Raw genomic sequence first — 23,298 nt, forward strand, 5'->3', positions numbered from 1 at the left:
CCCCATTCACACCTGAGAGATTTTCTGCTTTAAAGGGGTTTTCCACCTTTTTTTTACGTTTATTAAAAGTCAGCAGCTACAAAAAGTGTAGCTGCTGGCTTTTAATAAACAGACACATACCTGCTCCACGGCTCCAGCGATGCGCCGGCCGGGGCTCCGTTCCTCACCCCCCATCTTCATTCTTAGTGTGGGCACCCGGCAGTGACAGCTTTCGGCTTCACGGCCGGGCACCCACTGCGCATGCGCGAACGGCAGTGCACATGCACGTGCGGCGTGGTGCCGTCCGATTGGACAGGCGCTCGCCTACAGGGAGGGGCTGTGAAAAGGCGATTAAGCTAATCACCTTTCCAGCCCCTCGGCGGAAGGAGGAAGTGGGACAGGAAGTCCCCTTCTCCTGAAGCCCCCACTCCCCCCCCCAAAAAATTACATGCCAAATGTGGCATGTAAGGGGGCGAGGAGTGGGTTAAGCGGAAGTTCCATTTTTAGGTGGAAGTCCGCTTTAAGCTTGTAGCTCTAAAATGCTCAACAAGCCAAACACCATTCATTTCAATGGCCCCTGTTCACATCTGAGCTTTCTGTCACCTGAAGCAAAATGCCTGTAAGTGATTAAATTGGCTTCTGAAAATGCTTAAAGTACCGTATTTGCCGGCATATAAGAGGACCCAGCTAAAATGTTGGTTTTGGGATATACTCACTGTATAAGACGACCCCTCACTGTGCCATCTATACATGCGTCACTGTGCCATCTATACATGTCTCACTGTGCCATTCCATTCCCTGCCTCGACGATCTCCCTACCTTCTCCTGTTTGCAGAGTATGTCAGACGGCGGCCATCCATTATTCAAAAGCCGCGCCTCCTCCTCAGGCTGTTCCGTGATAAGCGGAACACTAATTTTCCCAGCAGAGCCTCTGTTCAGTGTTCCGCCTATCACGGATGTCCTCTCGGCCGAGGATGAGAAGGCATCCGTGATAGGTGGAACACTGAACAGAGGCTCTGCTGGGAAAATTAGTGTTCCGCTTATCACGGAACAGTCAGAGGAGGAGGCGCGGCTTTTGCATAATGGATGTCCGCCGCCTGACAGACAGGTACCCGGCGTATAAGACGACCCCCGACATTTGGGGGATGATTTTAGGTGTAAAAAGTCGTCTTTATATGCCAGAAAATACGGTATACCTAAAATAACTAAAGGCAAAACTTTTTTTTGGATAGTGGAGAGGGATTAGAACTCCTGTAAGGTTTTTATTGCTGTCTGGTTTAGCCTCTCTATTTGTCCTATTTACAATTTTCAAAAGTAAAAGGAAATCGCATGCTTTGGACTGTTGCCAGATTAGGAATAGATGGGGAAATCTGCCAATGGGGGCACTAGTTCTGGTGACACCCTGGGATTCCCACAATTTGGAGGGATTTCCTGTGACTTCACCTATTTTGGCTAGGGGACAGGAAAGGAAGGAAATTCTCCCCAGTGGGACACAAATGGCAAAAAAAACAGACCGGTTATAACATTCCTTTACGCTAACCAAGATAAAAAATAAAGTGCCTTTTGGATATACCGGTAATAATAGTTAAATATCTCTTCAATCCTCATCCTATTTCCTAAATGTCAAGCTCTTGATCCGAGGGGCCAAAATATTACTATCACAACTATAAATGATTAAGTATATGTCTGTGCAAAAAAATAAACACCTGCAGAAGATCTCTGCAAAACATGCCATTTTCCAATGTTTTATCCTTTAAAGAAACCTTTACACCCTAATACAACAGGCTGCACACACCAGTGATGAGGACAATACCTAACAAACAAACTTTTTAGCAGTGCATCATAATGAAGTAGTGTCTTTTATGTGGATTGTGGTGTTGTGTGCTGGGATAATGGTGCCGGTATCTCTGTCAGTGTGTGAAAATGCTTTTTAACAGAGTTACAGAAGTGTCAATCACGTTATGAAGTTGTTCAATGTATTAATTCCAGGCTTATCAGTGTTTAATTTGTAATACCTTACTTGAAACGTTAAGTTTACTAGGCAGTGGAAGCTTGAGTTTTGTTTTCTTGCTGGGGCTATGGTTTTATTAGTATTTATGTATGATTTCACATATTTTCATGAAAACAAATTGTTTGCAATTTAAAACGCATACGTCTGATTTGGGTCTAAAGGAGCTCCTCACACAGTCTTCGGGCTGCAGCTTGCTCTACGTACGACATTCATATGTTTTATAGTTGAAAAATTATAATATTGGAACTAGTATTATATTTTATATAGTATTATATTTCTGGACACATCACACCCAAAACAATTAACCTTCACACCTATTAACATAGCACTTAAAGGAGAAGTTTGGGGCTTTTAGAAAAATCATCATACATGCATACTAGACCCAGAAATTACTCAGTTCTCGACTTGTTCAGAGCAAAGAGAGGTGACTGTCAGTCACAGCTGACGACTGCCCCTTCAGCCCTCATTGGAGCGGTGGGCATGACAGGGTGTGGGGGCATCTGGCTGTGGCTCTCAGCTCTGTTTAGCACTGTGACTGTACTCTCCCACTCCTCCTTCAATCCCTTTCTGACATCTCTCTCCCTCCTCATTCTTATGTTGTCCCCCAGCAGAACCTTTTCTTAACTGCAAGCATAGAGCTTTCTTTCTCCAGGCTATAATAGTACTTTGTTATATGTGCATTTAAGTGGGGGCTCACCATGTCATTACCTGAGGGATTGTTCATTTAGGAGGTTAATACAGGCAGTATCAAATGGGATATCGCCTCCTCACTGCTGGTCAAATGCCTCTGAAAGTACCTGAGCATGGACCACTTTTCCAGTGCAGTGATGGGTGCCTGCTCAAGTGTGCTCAAACCCTTTGGGTTCACATTGCTATGCTGTGGTTTGGCCTCATGGTGGTGTAACTCAGTTTTCCTGCATGTTACCCCTGGTTAGGGGTTGCACATTTTTTCCACATTGCACACCAAAAGTCCTGCATGCTGCATCTTTGCTGCGCTTTCAGAAAATCCTACAAAAACGTGCAACCTAATGATCATCTTTGGGACTGCGGTTATAACCAGAAGTAACATGCAGGAAAGCTGAGAGTACACCACCACTGTGGCCAAACCACAGCACTGTGAATTACAGGCCTCCTCAGACCACCCAGAGCGGCTAAATCTGTATCGAGTTTGTCCAAACCTAATACCATATAGAATAACATTTGGAACTTTTTACTCAGGAGAATATAAGTAGTTTTGTAAATTTAGAGAGAGGCTTAAATAATCATTACAATTAACTAAACCCATTTGATTTTAGTCAAATAAAATGTACTGCAGATTTAGTCTATTAAATGCAACAAAAAAAATTGCAGATGACTAAAATGGGACTAAAACGGCATTTTAGTCAAAATACTGCAATAGTTGTAGTTATAGCATGGATCAGGCAAGGTGCCCTTTGCTCTTTCTGCATTACCTGTTCTTTAACATGATGGACGTGGATGCAGAGTATACATCCCTTAGAAAGGGAGGTTTAGTGAGTCTATGGATGCGATCGATTATCAGCTTGCTGTTTTTTAAATCTGGTACTAGAACTTTAAGACAAGCTTTTGTGTATGCAGATAGGGCTTGAGCCTGATTTCAGAATGCCGCAAATTTTTAAGTTGTTAAGGCGGGACTTATTCTCGAAATCTGCCAGTTTATCCTTTATTCTTCTATGTTCTTTAGTATGATCGTCATGTGCGTCAACCAGATCATTGACTGACTGTAGAGGCGATCGTTTCAACATGAGATGTCCTGTTATTAAGGGCAGTGACAGTGTGGTCAAATTTTTGGAATAAAGTGAGCATGTCCCCTTCAAGGGAGCGCCTCGGGGACATGAGCATTTATTTTGGTGTTTTGTCCATGACAGGTTGTCCCATAGTAGAATATAAGGCTATGGGGTCTGATTGAGAGCCCTGGGTGATGGGATGCAGGTTCCTGTCACGGAGCACTGGTCCTGGGGAATCCAGCGTGATTCTGGTTTTAGCTGGGCTGTCATCTGCAAGGGAACCTGGTGGAGATGGCAGCGGGCTGGAGAAGTACTGAATCTGCAGGTTGGCAGGTAGTAGGGAGATGTGCGATGTCTGAAGGAAGACAGCAGGAGCCGTGTGTCAGCTGCGGCGCCATCTTGGCGGGGCTGGCTGATGCGTGAATAGCGCCAGTTTCCTTGGGTGTCTGTCATCCTTCCTCTTCAGAGACATGCCGCTGGGCAAGAGGCAGAGGACAGGCAGAAATCAGGTGGCCTACCGAGCCTTGGATGTGCGGTCAGACGCTGATAAACCCCGCTGGATGAGAGGAGCATGTGTGTTAGGTGTCCATACTGTCCGTGGGCTGGCCACGCCCCTTAGTCTGGGTTTTTAATGTAGTGTGTCTGGGGCCAGTCCAATGTCTATCTCCTAGTCTTCCTGTACAACCCTAACTAAGGCCCCTTTCACACTGGGGCGTCCACGGTAAAGCGCTGTTAATTTTAAAGCCTCTGGGCTTTCACATTGGAGAGACAGCAGCGGTTCTTTCAGGGCACTTTGCAGGTTTCATTAAAGCGCTTGCAAATCGCCCCATTGTGACCTTTCACCCCTTGGTCTAAGGGCAAGTCTGGTCATAGAAAATAGTTTGCCCAGTTGAACATGAGTACTAAGCAGTCAGACTATTACACTTATACTCATCTACAGCTCAGCATGTGCGTAGGATTGTACAGGGAGTTGAGAAACTCGGATTATCAACACTGGGTAGGCCCCCGATAGGTTAAGCAGTGGAAAATTTCACAGCTACTTAGATTTACTTTTTTGCTGCAGAGTTGAGAGGGGGAAGAGCTCTTTATATTGAAGGTAGTGCTCCTGTAATCCATAGGAAAAGTAGAGCCAAACAAGCATTGGCTGTACTTTTCCTATGAATCACAGGAGTGCAGTTCATTCTGCACCACTGTTGGCTGACATCACAGAGCTGGTCCAGGCTCGGGAAAGATTGTGACCATATAGTAGGTATCTGCCCACATGCCTGGACCGACACTTGGCTCAGCCTCTCGGCGAGCCTTTAAAAAGCCTGAGACAGCCACGTCCCCTCCACAGCCCATCACTCCAGTGAGTGCTGCAGGGGCAGAGCAGACAGCGGTGACCGACAATCACCAGCTTTCTGCTCAGGGAGCTCTGAGAACCGAGCGATCAGCTGTGTTTGATCGCTCGGTACTCAGGCTTAGAGCCAGCGGGGGACAGATGCAGCATCCAACCGATGCTGCATCCACCTAGGTTAGTATGATTCTACAAAAAAAAATTCCCATACTGCCCTTTTAAAGAAAATCTAAAGCCATTTTGGATAGAGTAGAGAAATTATAAAACCCATCAGCTTTTGTTTTTTCTCTTCTGTGTTACATTTAGGATATTTCTCTGGACTTCCTATCCTTTATACACAACAGGAAGTAAGAGAAAATCTCTGCTTTAGACAATTGTTACCAGAATGAGTTTCCCCATTGGAAGAATTCTCTGTTACCAGGAAAAACCCAAAATTAAATCTCTATTAGAATTGCAGATGGCAATAAAAACAGGGCGTTCTAACCCCTCACTTCTAATCCAGAACAGTTAGTTTTTGTGTATCTGACTTAGCAAACTAAAAGCGGTGCATTGCCCGAAAATGAGATTTGCCATCGGATGAGATGGTCCGCCTCCATCACATCCTATTGGCTCACTGCCTGTCACGTGACATATATAAATGTCAAGTATCGACGCGAACATCAGTCTCAGCTAGGCTATCATAGGGAGAGGATCTCCTCTCCCTGTGATAGCTGAAGCTGACGGAAGCTGGTGCACGGAGCTATTTGCGTAGTGCTGCGCCTGCGCACTACTACTTTACCCAGCACCGATGCTCTACTTTCTGTTCCCCGTTCCCTGAGCCTTAACGGGGGACGGGGAGTAGAGCTGCGGGTGCGGGGTGTAGTTAGCGCTGGCGGGGAGGCACGCTGACAGCGCTATCGGCATTGGGATCCCGATAGCGCTGTGGATCTATCGCGCTCGCGGGGAGGCATGACAGCGCTATCGGGCAGAGGGATCCCGATATCGCTGTAGATCCCGAAGTGACATTGTAATGAAGGAGAACATTTATTACGCTGACGTAATAAAGGAGAACATTTATTAGCCTAGTAAATGTATGAGCTTCTGTGGCCCGATTCCGCTCTCGGAATCGGCCACAGAGGCCATGTGAGCTCCGTGCACCAGCTCCGTGCAGCTTCAGCTATCACAGGGAGTGGAGATCCTATCCCTATGATAGCCTAGCTGAGACTGATGTTCACGTCGATACTTGACGTTTAAATATGTCACGTGACAGGAGTGAGCCAATAGGATGTGATGTAGGCGGACCATCTCATCCGATGGCAAATCTCATTTCGTGGCAATGCACCGGCCCATACCGGGTCAAATTCCGAATGAATTTTCTTTTGAAAATCGCAATTGTGAATTTCCCTTTTCGAATTTCGCACCATTAGTGGGCCACAGCAATGACCAATTTTCTTTATCGACATCACGGGACACAGAGTCTTAATCATTACTATCTGGGTTATATTCCACCATCAGGTGCTGGACACTGGTGTAATCAATTAGAACAGGAAGTTCCCTCCCTATATAACCCCTCCCATACTGGGAGCACCTCAGTTTTTTCACCAGTGTCTAAGGTGTTGGTCACAATTAACATGTGCTCTGAGGAGCTCCACTGGAGGGATCCATGCTGGATGTAAAAAGCCTCCAATAATCCGATCCGTCCAAGGTGCTTCATAGCCAAAGTGGACGGTACCCGGGCCTCGGTACGAAGAACGAGGTTTTGCCTATAATGCTTCTATCTTCTCTGAGTGCTGACCCTGGGGTTCCAGTACATTGGGTCGATGTCAAAGACCAAATATTTTTCTGTTGCCAGGGTGCTATAAGTCCAGGGGAGAGGTGACCTGCTAGGGACCCCAGTCCCTGAAGGTCTGAGACGAAGCCCGCGTGAGGGGTGAAGGCTGGCCTCTTGCTTTGCAATACCCTGCAGCGTGGAAAGGTAAGCCGAGGTACCTACGGGACTTGGTCCGACAGTGGGTTCTCCATTGGGGATTATGGGTCTCGCCTATTTTATGCTTCTATGCATGGGCAACTTAACCACAAAGTCTTTTGAGACAGGATGGCTCTGGCACCCATATACCTCCCCTAGTGGGTCCTAGTCCTCCGCTGAAGGGGCTATTGGGTCTTGCCTATAATGCATGTGTGCCTTGGCAAAGAAACCACTATGTCTGTTGACAGGATGGCTGTAATACCCATAGATCTCCCATTCAGGAGGTTGGTACCCCTACATGAGTATGTCTTATCTGTTTTCCACGAAGGGCCCTAAGAGGACATTCCGGGTGTTTCGCTTGCCATGCTTTCCAGAAACGGAAGCTCAAGGTTAGCTGATCTAGGGTGCGGCTTACTACCTCCGCTTCAGGCTCTGCCACGATGGGGGGGGGGGTCCCTCGTAGTCTCTACGGCTCCTTGGGGGATCTCCCTCTCCCCCCGCCTCCACCATTCCCCTACGCGCGCGTGCGTGAGAGGGGCGCGCTTTGAAGGCGGGGGGACGATGTGGTTGCCGCTGGCGCACGTGTGCCGGCTCATGGTGCAGACGCAGGGCGGCCCCTTCAAAAGGCCCAGACGTCAGAGAAGCCAGGGGGACACGGTAGCTTGAGCACGTAAGCACCTTGTGGAAATTGGATACAGATTCATTTAAGACACCTACTCGCATCTAGCTGTGTTAGCAAGCATAATTTGCTAGACTAAGTTCAGCTGTTGATGCACCAGGGTTAAAGTTCCTCTGCTTTGCTTAGGACTCTTTTGTCTCCCCCGTAAAAGAGGGCTCAGGGGTAGGAAGGGGTATCACCACCTAAATCTGGTGGCCCCTTTTTATCATGCTTGCATGATACTATCCTCCCCTGTAGAGACTTAAGATAGCTCACGTAATTAGCTATCAGCCCTGTCAGGCGTGAGCCTCCCCCAACATTGCAGCACTCTGCATATGTTTTGTTGCATTGCATGTATAGGTCTAGAAGAGGTTAACTGCTATATTCACAGCAGCCTCACAAGCAGAAAACAGGGTGTGTCCCTTTCCCTGCTCTAAATCCTCAAACAAGGGATTGAAAGACCTGAGGATGAAGGTTCACTGTCAGAGAACAGATAACAGGTGTTAATGAGGAGAAAACTATCAGAAGCCCCAAAAGCTCTGGTTGCAGCTGCAGTCTTTTCAGAGATCCAAGCTGCATATAACTTCACTTAGCCTAGATGGTCAGAGCCTCTGTCTCTTTAAAGTCCTCATCCTGGTGTTGGCTTCAGGCTAACCGAATGCACAACAGGGGGGGGTGCACATTTGCTGCTGTGCACATGGCTAACGTTGCAGGTTTGCGGAGACGCACATCTGCAGAGCATAACTGCCTCTTTACAGTCCACATGTTTGCATGAGGTACATGAGTTTGGAATGTTCAAAATGCATGTGGGGTAAAAACCGGTAACAAAGCATGTTTTATTGTGATCACATAAAAGAGACATGTTATTTTGTTCGTATGATTTTATATGTTCACATAAGAGTGTTTAATCACAGCAAAGTGCCTAAAATCGCATAAAAATGCATAAGTGCATAAAGATGCGGGATCTCACATGGTTACTTGATAACCCAGGTCCTTGATTACCCAAGGTTATTTAGGTCACACAGAGAGGCTTGTTCCACAGGAATGCCTAAAATCGCATAAAGATGCTTAAGTGCATAAAGATGCGGGAGCACACATGGTTACCTGATAAACCAGGTCCTTGATTACCCAAAGTTATTTAGGTCAAACAGAGAGGCTTGTTTCCACAGGAATGCCTAAAATCGCATGAAAATGCTTAAGTGCATAAAGATGCGGGATCACACATGGTTACCTGTTAAGCCAGGTCCTTGATTACCCAAGGGTATTTAGGTCACACAGAGAGACTTGTTTCCATAGGCATGTCTAAAATCGCATGGAAATGCTTAAAGGCTTAAGGATGCGACATCACACATAATTATCTGATAACCCGAGTCCTTGATTATCCAGGATATTTGGTCGTACGGAGAGGCTTGTTTTATACAGGTGTGCCTGAAATCGCATAAAGATGCTGGAGTGCATAGAATGCGGAATCACACAGGTTTACCTGACAACCACAATCCTTGATTACCCAAGGATATTTGGTCTCACAGAGAGGCTTTTTTCCACAAAAAGGTCTGAAATCGCATAAAGATGCTGGAGTGCATAAAGATGCGGGTTCACACATGGTTATCTGATCACCCGAGGTCCTGATTACTCAGGCATATTTGGTCACACAGAGAGGTTGTGTCCGCAAAAATGCCAAAAATCGCATTAAAAGGCTTAATTGCATAAAATTGCTGGATCGCACAGTGGTGCTCGATCATACAAGAATCCTTGGTCCCACAAGGGTACTTGTCCGCACAGGAGTGCTTAAGATGCATAGATGTTGGATCGCATGAAAAATTGCTGAATCGCATAAGAATGCATGTTGCCTAGAGTTTGACTTAGGAGGCATATAATTAGGTTTCCTTAATTTACAGGATTCCTTGGCCTTACATAGGCGCATACTTGCTTGCAGGATGCTTGTTCATAGCTCACATGCTATATGCATGCGTGTATACAGCACGCCCCCTTTTTTGTGTATTTGCGGAAAACATATTCTTATGAACTCAAGCTTCTATGAACACACGCTTCCATAGAGGGCATATGGCTTTAAAGGTTGCCACATGCACATAGGGGGGAGCTATTTGCAGGTGTTTATTTACAAGGCTGCTAGGGCCCGCCTCTAGCAGGGCTAAGGCCCACAGTTTAGCAGTAATGTCTTTCCGAGGCAAACTCGTGCTGACAGATCAGTCAGCAGCATGGTTGGGCCTAGGGGAGTCCAGCATGATTAATATCTGGAACTCCTGGGTTGGGATCCCAGTCTAGAGGGAATATGCTGTCTTTATTCAAACACAGTTCCCTATGCTCAGTTTTATTCAAGGCTGATATAAAACTTTGCTCTGTCGGCCTGAACGAGTGGATCCTAACTTAGCATTATCCTAGGAGTCTTGTCCAGGGATATGCTGGAATTTCAGTTTAGGGTTCTTAACTGAATGATTGGCAGAAGGGAATATCCTTCATACCCGTTACCTGGGAGCAGGTTGCGAGGACTGGCCTCTAGGGATAGAATCCAGGCCTGGAAGAGACCACGGCACAGGGAAGGTGGTCAAGCTCCCTAGGGAGCCTTATCTGCATAGCTTTCTAGAGCTACGGATGGAGCATCCGGCTTAAGGACCTGAACGTTTAGGTTACAGGGTTGCTCTGTCTGAATACAATATGACTATGCCTCTCTAGTGGTTTACTTTGGTTACCAGAGAAGAGCTTGTGCCTTGCATATTGTCAATTGTCATTTCATGGAATGCTAGATTGGCAGGCGATTCGCTGGAGCCATCAACAATCGGGTCCGGGAGATTGGCCTCTACACCCCCGATTTTTTTCTGACCAAATGTCACAGAAAACGTTACCCTGCACATAAAGGGTGTTGACGTCCAGGTTCAACAAGAGGTGGAACAACTTTGTGTCAAGGCCAAAGGATCCACCCGCATGCGGGACAGATTTTTTAGTGACCCTGGGGGCCCAGTTGTCGCTGGTTTATGAGTTATCTCCCCCCAGGGCCGCAAACTTCGTGGCTTCCATGCTACATCAGAAGAGAACGGGAAGCTGGCTTAATTGCTCCAGCATAGCCCATACAACCTACTGCGCAGGGACAGCAGAACTGATCGTAGAGGACCCAGGGTCTCTTACAGCTTGTCAGGCCTGCTTTGCAGGGTTACATCCTGTCTTGCATACATGGGTATTAATGGTCTGGCTGTTATAGCCTGCATTCTTGAGGATCGGGGCGTACAGAATCAGCGGCAGTTACCTTGATTCATACAGGACAGCTGGCCTCCAGGACCTGATATCCTAGGATATGGAAGACCCATATTCCTGGTGTGAAACCAAGGGGTGGAATCCTTGGTAGTAGGTCATAGGTAAAATTCTTACCTTTCTACATTGGAAAAGAGATGGAGCTGGCCTTAAGTTCCATCAAGGGTCCGATCTCGGCACACTCTTGATCTGGGCCGTTATACAAGGGGTGACAGTATAAGTCCGCCAGTTAAGGCGCCCTTGTGCTCGGAGGATTGGATCCAGTATGCTGGCTTACAGAGTCAGCACCTTGGGCTGATCACCATAAATATTTCCCTTTATCCTTCTAAAGAGGGAATTGGTGTTCTTGGTTGCGGCTGCCTCCGCAAGAGAGTATTGCAACTTTCTTTGTATAGAGCCATACTTAATTATTTGTACAAGAAGGGTGATGTTAAATACTCACCCAACCTTATTGGCTAGAAGGATCCAGTGTTCACTTGAATTAAGATATTCTTTGCCTTCCTTTTCCTTTTTTTCAGGACCTTGATCCGCGGAAGGAGAGGTTATTGCTTTCTCTTAATAAAGATAAGAGCAGCTAAAGATCTATCTGAAGCTTCAGATATAGAAACCTAACGTTTTGTTGCCAGAAAGCCCCTAGATGGGGCGGGCAGTGTTCAGATCGGCTATTAAAATGGCTATGCGCTCTCTCGTTATAGTAAGAGAGGTCAAGACCTATCCGAAGCGGCTGCTCGGATACGGAAGACTGATGTTGGTGCGCTACCAGGAGAGCCCCAGCAAGGGGCAGGCAGCGTCTAAATCAACTATTGTCAAATGTTGATTCATCAGGTTATTATTCAGGCTTGTGGTTTATAGAGAGGGCTTCCCCCTGTTTCTTTTTGGGGTACACCCTTCCAGGATAGTAAGCACTTCATGCAGGGTGCATTACCAAGCCTTTATGACTCAGATTTGCCAGACCTGCAACTTGGTCGTTTGTGCTTACGTTCACTAAATCCTATCAAGTGAACATAAGACGGCAGGAGGATGCAGCCTTTTTTTGTTGGCACAATATGCGGCAGGCAGCATTAGAATTCCTTGTGTCTGATGGCAGTCTGCATTGTTGGTGTCTCCCTCCCCTCAGTAAGCATTGCTTTAGGACATCCCAGATAGTAATGATTAAGACTCTGTGTCCCGTGATGTACGATAAAGAAAATAGGATTTTATAACAGCTTACCTGTAAAATCCTTTTCTTGGAGTACATCACGGGACACAGAGTCCCCACCCCCTCTTGTTTGGGGATATTGGGACACTTATTGCTTGGGACAAAAACTGAGGTGCTCCCAGTATGGGAGGGGTTATATAGGGAGGGAACTTCCTGTTCTAATTGATTACACCAGTGTCCAGCACCTGATGGTGGAATATAACCCAGATAGTAATGATTAAGACTCTGTGTCCCGTGATGTACTCCAAGAAAAGGATTTTACAGGTAAGCTGTTATAAAAATCCTATTTTTACACGCCCATAGAATTTGAGTGATCGAGCATGGTGGAATGTATTTGAAAAAAAAAAAAACGAATTTCTAATGATGCCAGAATCATGCAAGAAATATAATCGATAAAGAAATGCTCATGAGCTATCACCGGGAAAGCTAAAAATTCCCAGAGACAAAATTTCCTTTCCGTTGCAACATGAGGTGAAATTGAAGGCGTGGTTGGTCAAATTTCAAAATTTATGGTGGCGCCATTGGATTATTTTGGAAAATGTGTTCAGCATTCGACCAGGTATAGCCTACATTAGTGGGCATTATGTTTAGCAGATAATGTATATCTCTGTCATTGCTTCATTATAATCCAGTGTTGGTGCAAGTCCACACTTGTGCGATGCAGGAACCCTGCAAATCCACTGCTTTACCAATGCACCCCGACTTGCACGGCAGATCACACTGCCATATGCAAACTGCTGGGGGTGTCAATACATTGTTAATGACACCCCCATTTCATCTCGCATATCGCACTTCGAACTGAAGGCTCTGACATGAATCAGATCGCATGGGTGTGAAGCACCCTTGCATTCCGATGCAGACCAAAAAAAGGGTCCTGTGCAAGTTTGGTCTGAATGCGATGTGCTATCAGCCATACTATTAGCATGGCTGATATCACATTGCATGTGATTTGCAGTGCGGTGCAAATATTTTGCGATCTGGTAGAGCGCACTGGTGTGAACCAGCACTTAAAACCGCAGTTTGTATTTTCAGCTCATTCATAAAATGTAGGCCACAGTATTGACACAATAAAGAGAACTCTGTGATTGGAGAAAAGCTGGTCACATGACTGAGATTGCGCAATGTTCTAGCTTTCTTATATATTTTTTTAAATGGCACAAAGTTAATAAGTGCATTTTTTTGGGGGGGTGGGTGTTGTGACTATACAGCTGCTTCAAAAATTGCCCCCTAAGCATGTAACCAGCTTTTAAAACACATTTCTGTTTGTACTTTTATGACGAATAAAAGCATGTTCTGATATTTCATTGTTCACCTCTTAAGGCTTTTAGGCTTCTGTACCTGGGGGCTTGCACAATGTTCCACTAGCACCAGCCTCTGATGTCGAATGCAGGCTTTCTTACTGTAAGGCCTCTAGTAGGGTGTAAATACTTCCTGGCCATCAATTTATCTACAGATAGAAATAGGGGCAAGGCATATGGTGTAGCGTTGGTTAAAATCTTTAACTAAAGTTTAAAATTAAAGTGTTCTAAAGCCTAAACATTTTTTCTTAATAATTTTCCTTGCATTAAGGTAAAAAATGTTTGGGCATCAGCCCCCCCACCTTTACTTACCTGAGCCCTCGTTCGATCCAGCGCCGTGCGCGTCTGCAGCTCTTCTCTCTCCTCACTTCCAGGTCTCACTGGCTTTGCTGGGGCATCAGAAGCCATTGGCTCTCAGTGCTGTCAATCAAAGCCAATGACAAAGGGGGGGTGGGGCTCAGGAGTGAACATGCACTGAGCGCCGTGGGGGACCCAAGAAGAGGAGGTTCGTGGCCACTCTGTTCCATTCTAAAAAAAGCACAGCGCAGGTAAGTATAGACATCATGTATTTCCATGATATATTTTTGTTTTGTTAAGCCAATGTATTTTTAGCACTTACAGGAGTGTCTGGGTCTAACGTTCCTCTGTCAAAAGTCTTCTACCTGCTTCAGCCACCATTGTTATGTTTGCAGGCGATCTCGACCTTACATCCCACACTTCATTACATTTATTAACCTGCTCCGATGTACTGCTAGCACGCGCTATATGGCACATGCATGTGGTGACTTGCTTTGCAAAACAAAAACTTATGTTTGCATGCCTGTGCTCTGTTACACTGTTGAACAATATGATGATCATTAAAAACTGAAATCCTTTGTGGCAGTCATGATGACCCCGAACATGCAAGGTATCATCATGGCCATAGGTAAATCCAGGGAATGTGTATGACATGTGTGGGCCTGAAGCTGGGTTCTTTAAGGTACAACTTCCTAACATGTTTTCATTTGCTGTTGGCATTGGTTTGTCTCATGGATATGTGCTTTGTTTTTGTTTTTTCTGCTTTCCAGTGTCATAGTCCAGTTTGTTGTCACACATTCTAACATATATTAGCGTGCCCAAAAATAAAGTGGAATTTAAGTTTTCAAAAACTTCAAAGTAGCTATTTTGTCATTTTAAGCAAAGAAGTTGGGAGATATATAATGACCGCAAGAGAAGCTTTTTTATTTTTGCCATCAACCTTGTTATTTTGTGTCTTGACCCACATAGTGAGCTTTTTTTTTATAGGGTGTGTGATCGATAACGACATGATTAGTTAGGCGTTTACCATTCACCAACCAACTCTGGAGGGAGGCTCATGAAAAAGATGGCGGCATCAAAAGCTGCATGAAATGGAACACTTGTTTATTTTTTAGCACAGGGCTCAATCGGTAATCTTTACTGGGGAACTAGAAATTTCCAAAACTTCATGGGTGTACTTTTATCTAAACTTGCACTAAGCTACCCCCACCTGAATTACTGCTACCCAACCCCCAGAGCTGCTTACTTACATTAGATGCAGAGATGTGCCTCTTTTGTTTACAGCTGTAAATAACAGTGTAGGCATGCCTCTGGATCTGAATTAAGCAAACAGGGGAGGTTTTCGGGTGTTTTCTTTAGTTTTAGCTTAGGGGTGGTGGGTGGGGAGCAGAAGTTTGGATAAAACTGTAGCTCTTCGTGAATGATAACTTAACCACATAGAATCGGGGCACTCTTGACTATTCTGGGCAGTATTCAAAGGATTTCTTACAAACAGTGCTCTGACTACCATATGCCATGGTTGCTTTTGTGCAGATCAGCGGTGATTTAATACATTTTGCTAACAAGGGGGCACCTACTCCTTCGTTTTGGGTTTAATATATTTTCCCTTCCCGTCTTTCAGGACAGCCCACAATTGAGAGATAGACTCCTCCTCTTCCTTTAGGAAACACTGCGCCAGCCCATATTATTTCTTACTTCCCCTGCCAGACCTCGGTATTGGGTGTTTTCCTCCGGTGGGGAGACACTGTGCTTAGGAACCTAGGCCAAATCAGTCAGGGGGACTGAGGCCGTTTTTTCTTACCTTGAAGAAAGCAGAGGCTTTCAGGTGAATCTTTGGGTTTAATATATTTTTTCCATAATTCTCTTTAGCCGGGTAAAGGGCTCTGAGAGTGTTTTTTGAGTGTAATATTTGTCTTTAAAAGTTATTTATTGTGCAGTAATTCTATCTCAGAACTACACTTTCCCATACTAGTCAAACGCATGCCTAATTTTCACGGGACAGTGCAGAGATTCGCAGTGGTTTGCAGGAAGTTTTTAGACAAGGCTAGCTATTTCCTTGGCCGCAAAGGTGAATCATTTTGAACACCTGCTGATCTGTGTGATAAGTATCTTTCAGTAAAAACATTTTTTATAAAAAAAATGTCTGGGAAACCAAACCAGCAGACTCGTTTATATAGTGGAAAAATACCTCCTTGCATTGGTGGTCATGAAGGCTCCCATTAACGATGGTTGTAAATGAGAGAGCTGCCAACTAACATTAATGATCAGGGAGAAGGTCCACCTTACAGTATGATATGTGAGAGAGATTCCCCCTTGTATCTATGTTCAGAGAAAGAATGCCCCTTACATGGTAGTTGATCAGTTCAAAGTGCATTATTTCACTGGAACTCAAAGGAAGAATTTCCCTTACATTGATGGTCAGTGGGAAGAATGCCATCCTTTGAGACATCTAAAAACATCATTATTGTCATGTGACATTGGCCCAAAACTGCACAAGCACCGTCAGGTTGGATGTCAGTCTTCCAATGCTCAAGAAACCCTTTGAAGGAGCCATAGGATTTCATGGCACTTGGTTTTAGAATGGCTGCCCTAGTGGATCACAAGCAGACCTGGTCTGATTTCTTTACACCATGTTCTGCTTGCTGTACTGTTAACAGACCCCCCTAGGAATGGAATGATGAGAATGCTCCTCAGATGGACAAAAAAATGTCCACAGAAGAATTATGGACCTTGTACCCCCTATGCATGGCTTAGTCGTTAGTAATGATGTCCAGTTAATCATTACACATGCATCTATCATTGTAAATCTGTTTACAACTGCACTATTTTTTTTATTTTTTTTAGAAATGTTTTAATTGTAGACTGGGGTATAGGACTGTTGTGAATTGTATAGTAATTCTAAACTCCTGGTACAACTTAAACAATAATAAAAAGATGATGTTCAATATTATCTGAGTGCCAGAATTCTCAAATGACCAAAACACCATTACCTGTAGAAACCACCCCATGAGCCTCGAGGCTCCTATTCTATTGATTGCACTTTCTTGGAAAGCTGCCTTATTTTGGTTTGCTTTGTAACTGTCTCACTTTTCATATGCTAGCTGAAGAGTGCTTACTATTGGATTATCTGGAAAATTAGCAGAAGGTGGTAAAGAACTAGGTATTTTAAAGCGGAGTTCCGGCCACAATTTCACTTTTTATAATATAATACCCCTGTAATACACAAGCTTAATGTATTCTAGTAAGGTTTGTCAGTAAACTAGGTCCGTTTTGTTAGGTTGTTACAGCATTAGACACTTTATAAAATAGAAAATTGACTGGGGCCATCTTAAGTGTGGGCATCATGAAGCCAGACTGTATGACTTCCTGGATTTCAGCCTTGCAGACCTCGCACATGCTCAGTGCTGCACAAGCAGTGTCAGATCAGAGTCACATGATTCTTTGAGACTGGGGAGTGCACAGACTCCTGGAAAGTTACACCCACTACATTCCCAGGAGTCTGTGCGGTGTAGGTTAGGAAGCATTAAGCACCTAGGTGCAGGAAGTGGGAAGATTAACTATTCTGCCTAGCAACAACACTTTGAAGGCATCTAAAAAAAAAAACAATGTTCTTAAAGGACTAATGACATTTTTTTAAAACTACTGATGTAATGTTATATTTATGGGTGGAACTCCACTTTAAGATGTTGGTGTCTTTCCTGTAATGCCCACTAGGGATTAATATCTAGTTGTGACTCCCTTGGAGCCCTCAACATGATGGCAATGGTAGCTCTGCTGGGATATTTTGCCTTGGATGGACAGCTAAGTTACTTACCTTTTTCATATACCCTCATTCTTCATTACCCTTCTTGAAGTAGCATCATTTGAAATACAATGTTTCCTAATCACACATGGACCAATTTGTTTCTTTACAAAATAGGTACCTGAATAAAAAAAGAAAAATGTAATTCTTTTGACTGGCTCCACACGAGACTATATGAAAATCTTCCTTTTAAGTAAAAATATGTTTCAAATTCACACAGGACCCTGTGTAGCTACATACAATGTGGCTATACATCCATTCATCTTTCCCTTTCTGCCTTCTAAACAAGTGTTACTAAAACAGTACCTTTTGTTCAATAATAATATAAACTGATGCTGATAATCAAGTAACAGAAAAGCAGCTCACCTATATCTGAAGACATTGCTTTATACCAGCACTTGATGCATGATCATCCATGTTCTCCAAACATATCTTGGTGGAAGATGGCATTCAGCTGATAAACTTGCACTTATCAATTTACTTCATTCCACTTGGATCTAGTTATAATGAAGTCTAGCCTTCCAACTTGGTCAATTTGATTAGATGCTGAAAAGGTTTCAGAGCAGAGGAAAGTAAGAATCAACAGTAAAGTTTGCTAAAACCGTTGCATGTATATATAGTTCATTTAAAGGTGTGTGCGGTACTCAAGCCCGAAAAAGCTGGGTGTCAGAAATCAGACAGGAGCTTGTCCTATGCCACAAACTGCCAAACAATCCCAGAAAAGAAAGCTGGTGACGCCATTAAAATGTAATGCTGGTGTAACTCCAGATCCAGGCAAGAGAATCCCCACTTCTTCCTCCTAAGAAAAGCAGGAGGTTCCCAGGCAGGGAATGTTTGGCTGAATCAGTAGAGTCTAACAACTTTTAATTTTAACATAGTGTTGCAGACTTTTTTCCTTGATCATTCAATGTGGATGGAATTGGTGTTTTTTTTTTCTTTTTTCTTCTTCTCAACTAAACTGGAGCTTCCCGAGTTTTGTTGGTGGTCCAGTTTTACACATTTTGAAATATGATAATAAAAAATGTTGTTTGTCTATATATTTGGAAATTTTAAATGGCCAAAAACGCATGTTGTCATGCATTAACACACAATAGTGCACAGTGATGTGTCATGCTGTGTTTACAAGCGCCTTGATGTTTAAAACAGAATTTCTTTTTCATCCATTGAAGGACACAGGAAGTCTTTTAACCTTCAGGTTATATTACTGCCTGCTGGAGGAATGCACACTGGTAAACACAAAAAGTATTGGCCAGCTCAGAATAACTCCCATCTATTACCAGCATGTCTCCGATTTTTTGCTATTGTCCTAGGAAAATGGATAGCTTTTCTGCAGCTCAGGGTCAGCCTGCAAGCACTTTTTGTTACGTTTCTCTTTTTCATCAATTTAAACTCTTCTCTACATTGATGATAGATCTTGTCTCTCCGAGTCCAGGTATCTGATGTGGCCTTCCGCAGCCTGGTCTTTGGATTGCCATGTCTTGGCCCCTCAAAGTAATTTTCTGGCACTATTTCGCATAGGGTGCCTTCCAGACTTTGGTTCTGGTCAAAGTTGGCTGTGAAGAGCTTTTCAAGTCGGTGGCATTGCTTCAGCACTTGTCCTGTCTCGGAACACTCTTTGTTAGGCCACATGGTCCAAGTATCATGAGCTGCCTCATTTCCATAGGTCACGGACCACCTTTAAATTTCCCATAGCTGCTGGTTTCCACTGTGGAATGGATTGAGTGTTGTGCACACGCCCCACACTTTTTACTGCCATGCGGTGTTCAGGAAGCCTCTCCCCACTGTTGTTTCTGGTTGCAAGGAGCCATATGGAACTTCGACCTATTGCTGCTGCCTGCCTACAATGATGTCACCTCTGACTAATTTATTTGATTTTAGACATGGCAGGCCTTGACCGCAGGGGCCACAAGCATACTCCTGCACCTTCTTCCTCAGTTCCTATTTCTGATTTATCTGTGCCTTTTGAGCCATCAACTACAGAGACTTTGTCCAATTCAGAGTCACTCCGGTCCCTGATGACCTTGACCCTGAGGAGTTTTAGTATACCACTATTACTCAAAGTTAATTTTGGCTCTCATGATGCAGTGTGCACCACTCTAAAACTAGTGGATCAGTCTGTTGCTTCTGCCAGAGCGGTTTTTATTCTTGGCACCTGTAAACCACCTAAACTGTTATAAAGCGCTGCACAAACTGTCGGCGCTATATAAATCCTGTATAATAATAAAGCTGCAAAGATTTTTCTTTTGTGCCAGTTTTTTTTTTTTTTTTGTTAGAGTATCTCTATACAGAGATAAAAACGCCCTAATAAGACTTATTAGACTTGTACTCGTTTAGGAAGGATTTTATGTAAAAATGCTGCAATCCCACTGTAGAAATGATGGTTCATATTACATTAGAAGATGCTACTGTCTTTAAGGACCCAACTGATAAGTGGTTGAAAGCCCTTTCTAGAACTCTGTTCTCACTGTTTGGTTCTGGCTCATTGGAGTTGTTTCACCTCCTAATTGCCATCGTAGAGTTTCAGGCGATCTTTGCCATTTCTGCAGCTTTGGACCATCCTGCTGGAAAGTCATTCAAGGTAGATGGGATCCTGTCCTGGGCAGAACTTCACATTCCAGGCTTGTACATCCCAAGCATAGACAATTGTCAGAAACTCTGAGGTTTTCCTGGACTTCTTTAGCAGGTGGGCATTGGATGTCGACCTTCTTGCCTCCAGGTTCAACAACAAACTGGATAGGTTTGTCTCCAGATACAGAAGCAGTTGATGCTCTGGTGGCTCATTCAGATTAGTACACCCACTCAACTTTCCCATCTGCTTCCCATGAGCAAGATGAGGGGCCATCTGCAAATTCTTTTTTTTGCGTGGGATTGGTCCAGGTGGATGTGGCACATCAAACTGGTAAGACTCCATGAGCTCAACCAGATCATAATGCTCCTTTGTCTCTCTGACTGATTTACCATTCTGCTTCAGTCACTGGCTTTAATTGGCTTTTGAAGCTTAGGTTCTGAGAGGCAGGGGCATCTCTGAATCTGTGATTCCTTTTGATTCTTAACGCTAAATAGGCTACTTCTGCAAGATCTGTCATCAGACATGCAGAGCATATTTCACGTTTGGGTAAGTCTCTGGCTTCCACCCTTGACTTTCTTCATAGGATGAAACCTTGCCCTCATGCAGCTGGGTCTAGACCATAGTTTGGTCTGGTTCCAACCCTTTCTATCTTATTTCAGAGAACACTTTAAGACCTTTGTACAGGGGGTCTCTTGTGTAGTTCCTCCCATCAGTTCCCCTGTGACTCAATGGGATGTAAATCTGGTTCTCTCTGCACTTCAGGAAACCACAACTTAAACCCTTTAGATATACTATAATGCTCTCTCTACTCTCACCCACCAGGTGATTTTCCTTGCAGCCATCACATCCGCAAGATTCTTTTTTTCCTAAGGTAGCTTCTGCCTTTTACCTCAACCAGGATATTGTTTTTCCGTTCCTCTGTCTGGATCCAGTTAACCAAAACAAAATTTCCTCTATTGGTTAAATGTGGTTCAGGCTGTGCGGGTCCATCCCAACGCTGTATCCTGGCCTAGGCCAACAAGGCCCAGGCCTAGGGCAGCACTTTGCAGGGGGGCAGCATGGAAAGAGTCCCCGCCGTCTTGCGCTACACTGTTAGTGTAATACAAGCTGCTTCTAATTTTGACTGTCCTATCATCTTGGACCACAAACCTTCCTCGCTGTACTATACGTTTTCTGCTGCACTATTAGCATGGTTATATCTTCTTAGAAATTCTTAGAAATTTGTGCTTAAAGTAGAACTATAGGCAACACTTTGTTTTTAAATGTCAGAAGGGAAACAGTGGCATCCTTGCAGGAAGGTGCATGGACCACAGATATTAGTATTATAGGGAGGGTTATAGTCCCTGTCAGGTTATTTTTACCCATCCCTGTCCCATTTCAGATATTTCCCTTCACTTCCTGCCCCATAGCCAAACAGGAAGTGAGAGGAAATATTTGCAAATTAAGGGAATACTTTGCCCGCCCTTCCCGAGGCGCTGAGAACTAGTGTCTACACTCAAAAATTTCAGGGTGGGTCTTAAACAAAAAAATGGATGTGGCCTTGACAGGAAGGGGTGGGTCTTATTTAAATTAGGGGGTGCACAAGTTTAGTTCGGCCTAGGGCAGCACCTAAACCTAAATACACTACTGGTCAATCCCTCAACCACTGCTTCTCTCCGAAAGACTGAACCCCTTTTGTCATCTTGAATGAACTCCAGTAAGGTACACCGGCTACTCGCTCCTCCATCTCTAGATAGCTCGGATATCATCCTGGTTTATGGGCTTAATTTGTATTTATTACTATACAATTTTTTTTTTTTTTTTAGCGTAAGCAGTTTGTGCAGTGCTTTACAACATGGAGGCAGACAGTACACATAAAATTCAAATCAATACAGGAGAGATCAGAAAGCCCTGCTGGTTGAAGCTTACAATCTAAATACAGTTGTTGGGGGTGGGTAAGGTAGGCTTCTCTGAAGAGAAGGGTTTTCAGGGATCGCCTAAAAGCTAATAGAGTAGGATATAATCAGACAGATTGGGGTAAAGCGTTCCATAGGGTTGGAGAGGCTCTGAAAAAGTCCTGGAGACGAGCATGTGAGGAGGTGACGAGGGAGCTAGAGAGCATGAGGTCTTGAGAGAACGATTAGGTTGGTATTTAGAGACTACACTAGTGATGTAGCTGCGGGCAGAGTTGTGGATGGCTTTGTAAGTAGTTGTTAGTTCATGGATTGACTTTTACCCTTTTTCTTTGAAAGCACAATCTACAAGATCTGTGAGTGCATCAAGCATTGGTGTACTGCATTTGCAAGGCTGCCAGCTGGTTGTCTTTTCACTCACCCTGTGTTCCACCAGGTGGAAGTTTTTGCCTCCTCTGATGCCAGCTTTGGGTGTAAGGTCCTTCAGGCAGCTCTGTGAGCTGCAGGCAAGTCACCAGTATCTGTTCTTTCTTGGGCATGTTTGCTGTGTTGGCCACCTTTCAGTTGGACTGCTTTTGGATATCCTGAATATTAAAGCTTAGTGTCCCTGAATGAGAGCGAATATAGGACTTTTGTAATCGCGGTAAATGTATTCATCCCAAGAAGACTATTAGCATAACTTTAATTTATCATTTGAAATTTGCTTTTCATTTTCAGTGGATGACAGTGGCCAATTACACTAGAGGCTTCTTTTGCCTTTCAGTAATCCAGTGATATTTTCCACATCTATTTACCTACCATAGGCAACAGTCCCTTTTTTTTTTTTTTTTTTTTTTTTTTTAAGATTACTTTGTTTCCATTTATTCAATGTATTGTTGGTCTGTTCTCTTTGTAGGATGGCAGCTTTAATGTGATAAATGCCTTTGCTTTTTTTCCCCCTCTCAGGCCATCAAAACGGAGTATGCACGGTTATTGAAACTAGCACAAGAGGATCCCCCTCCAGAGACAGATTACCGGTTACAGCATGCGGTCGTTTACTTCATCCAGAGCCAGGCGCCAAAGAAAATCATTGAGAGGACCCTGCTTGAGCAGTTTGCTGATCGCAACCTGAGTTTTGATGAACGGTAATATGATGAGCCTGTGTGTTGGCACTTTTCAGTAAATCTGTCATTCGAAAACACAGGATGTGCCAGCTTTCAGGTCTTTAGATCAGTCCTGAACAAACATGCAGCAAATAAGTTTGCATAATGTAAAAATGTATTTTTACTATTTTTTTTTGAATCGGTAACTCAGAGTAGTAA

At 44.1% G+C, this 23,298-nt stretch overlaps 1 protein-coding gene across 1 annotated transcript in view; it reads left to right on the forward strand.

Moving 5' to 3' along the window:
• Positions 1 to 23,298, forward strand: part of USP25 (ubiquitin specific peptidase 25) — a 200,803-nt gene that overhangs the window by 158,528 nt on the left and 18,977 nt on the right. The window contains exon 19 of the mRNA XM_040338805.1: positions 22,943 to 23,121. Within this exon, the coding sequence (XP_040194739.1) occupies positions 22,943 to 23,121 (179 nt within the window). The remainder of the gene's footprint in view (positions 1 to 22,942; positions 23,122 to 23,298) is intronic.

This window comes from Rana temporaria, chromosome 2, assembly GCF_905171775.1.
Source record: "Rana temporaria chromosome 2, aRanTem1.1, whole genome shotgun sequence".
Classification (NCBI taxonomy): Eukaryota; Metazoa; Chordata; class Amphibia; order Anura; family Ranidae; genus Rana; species Rana temporaria.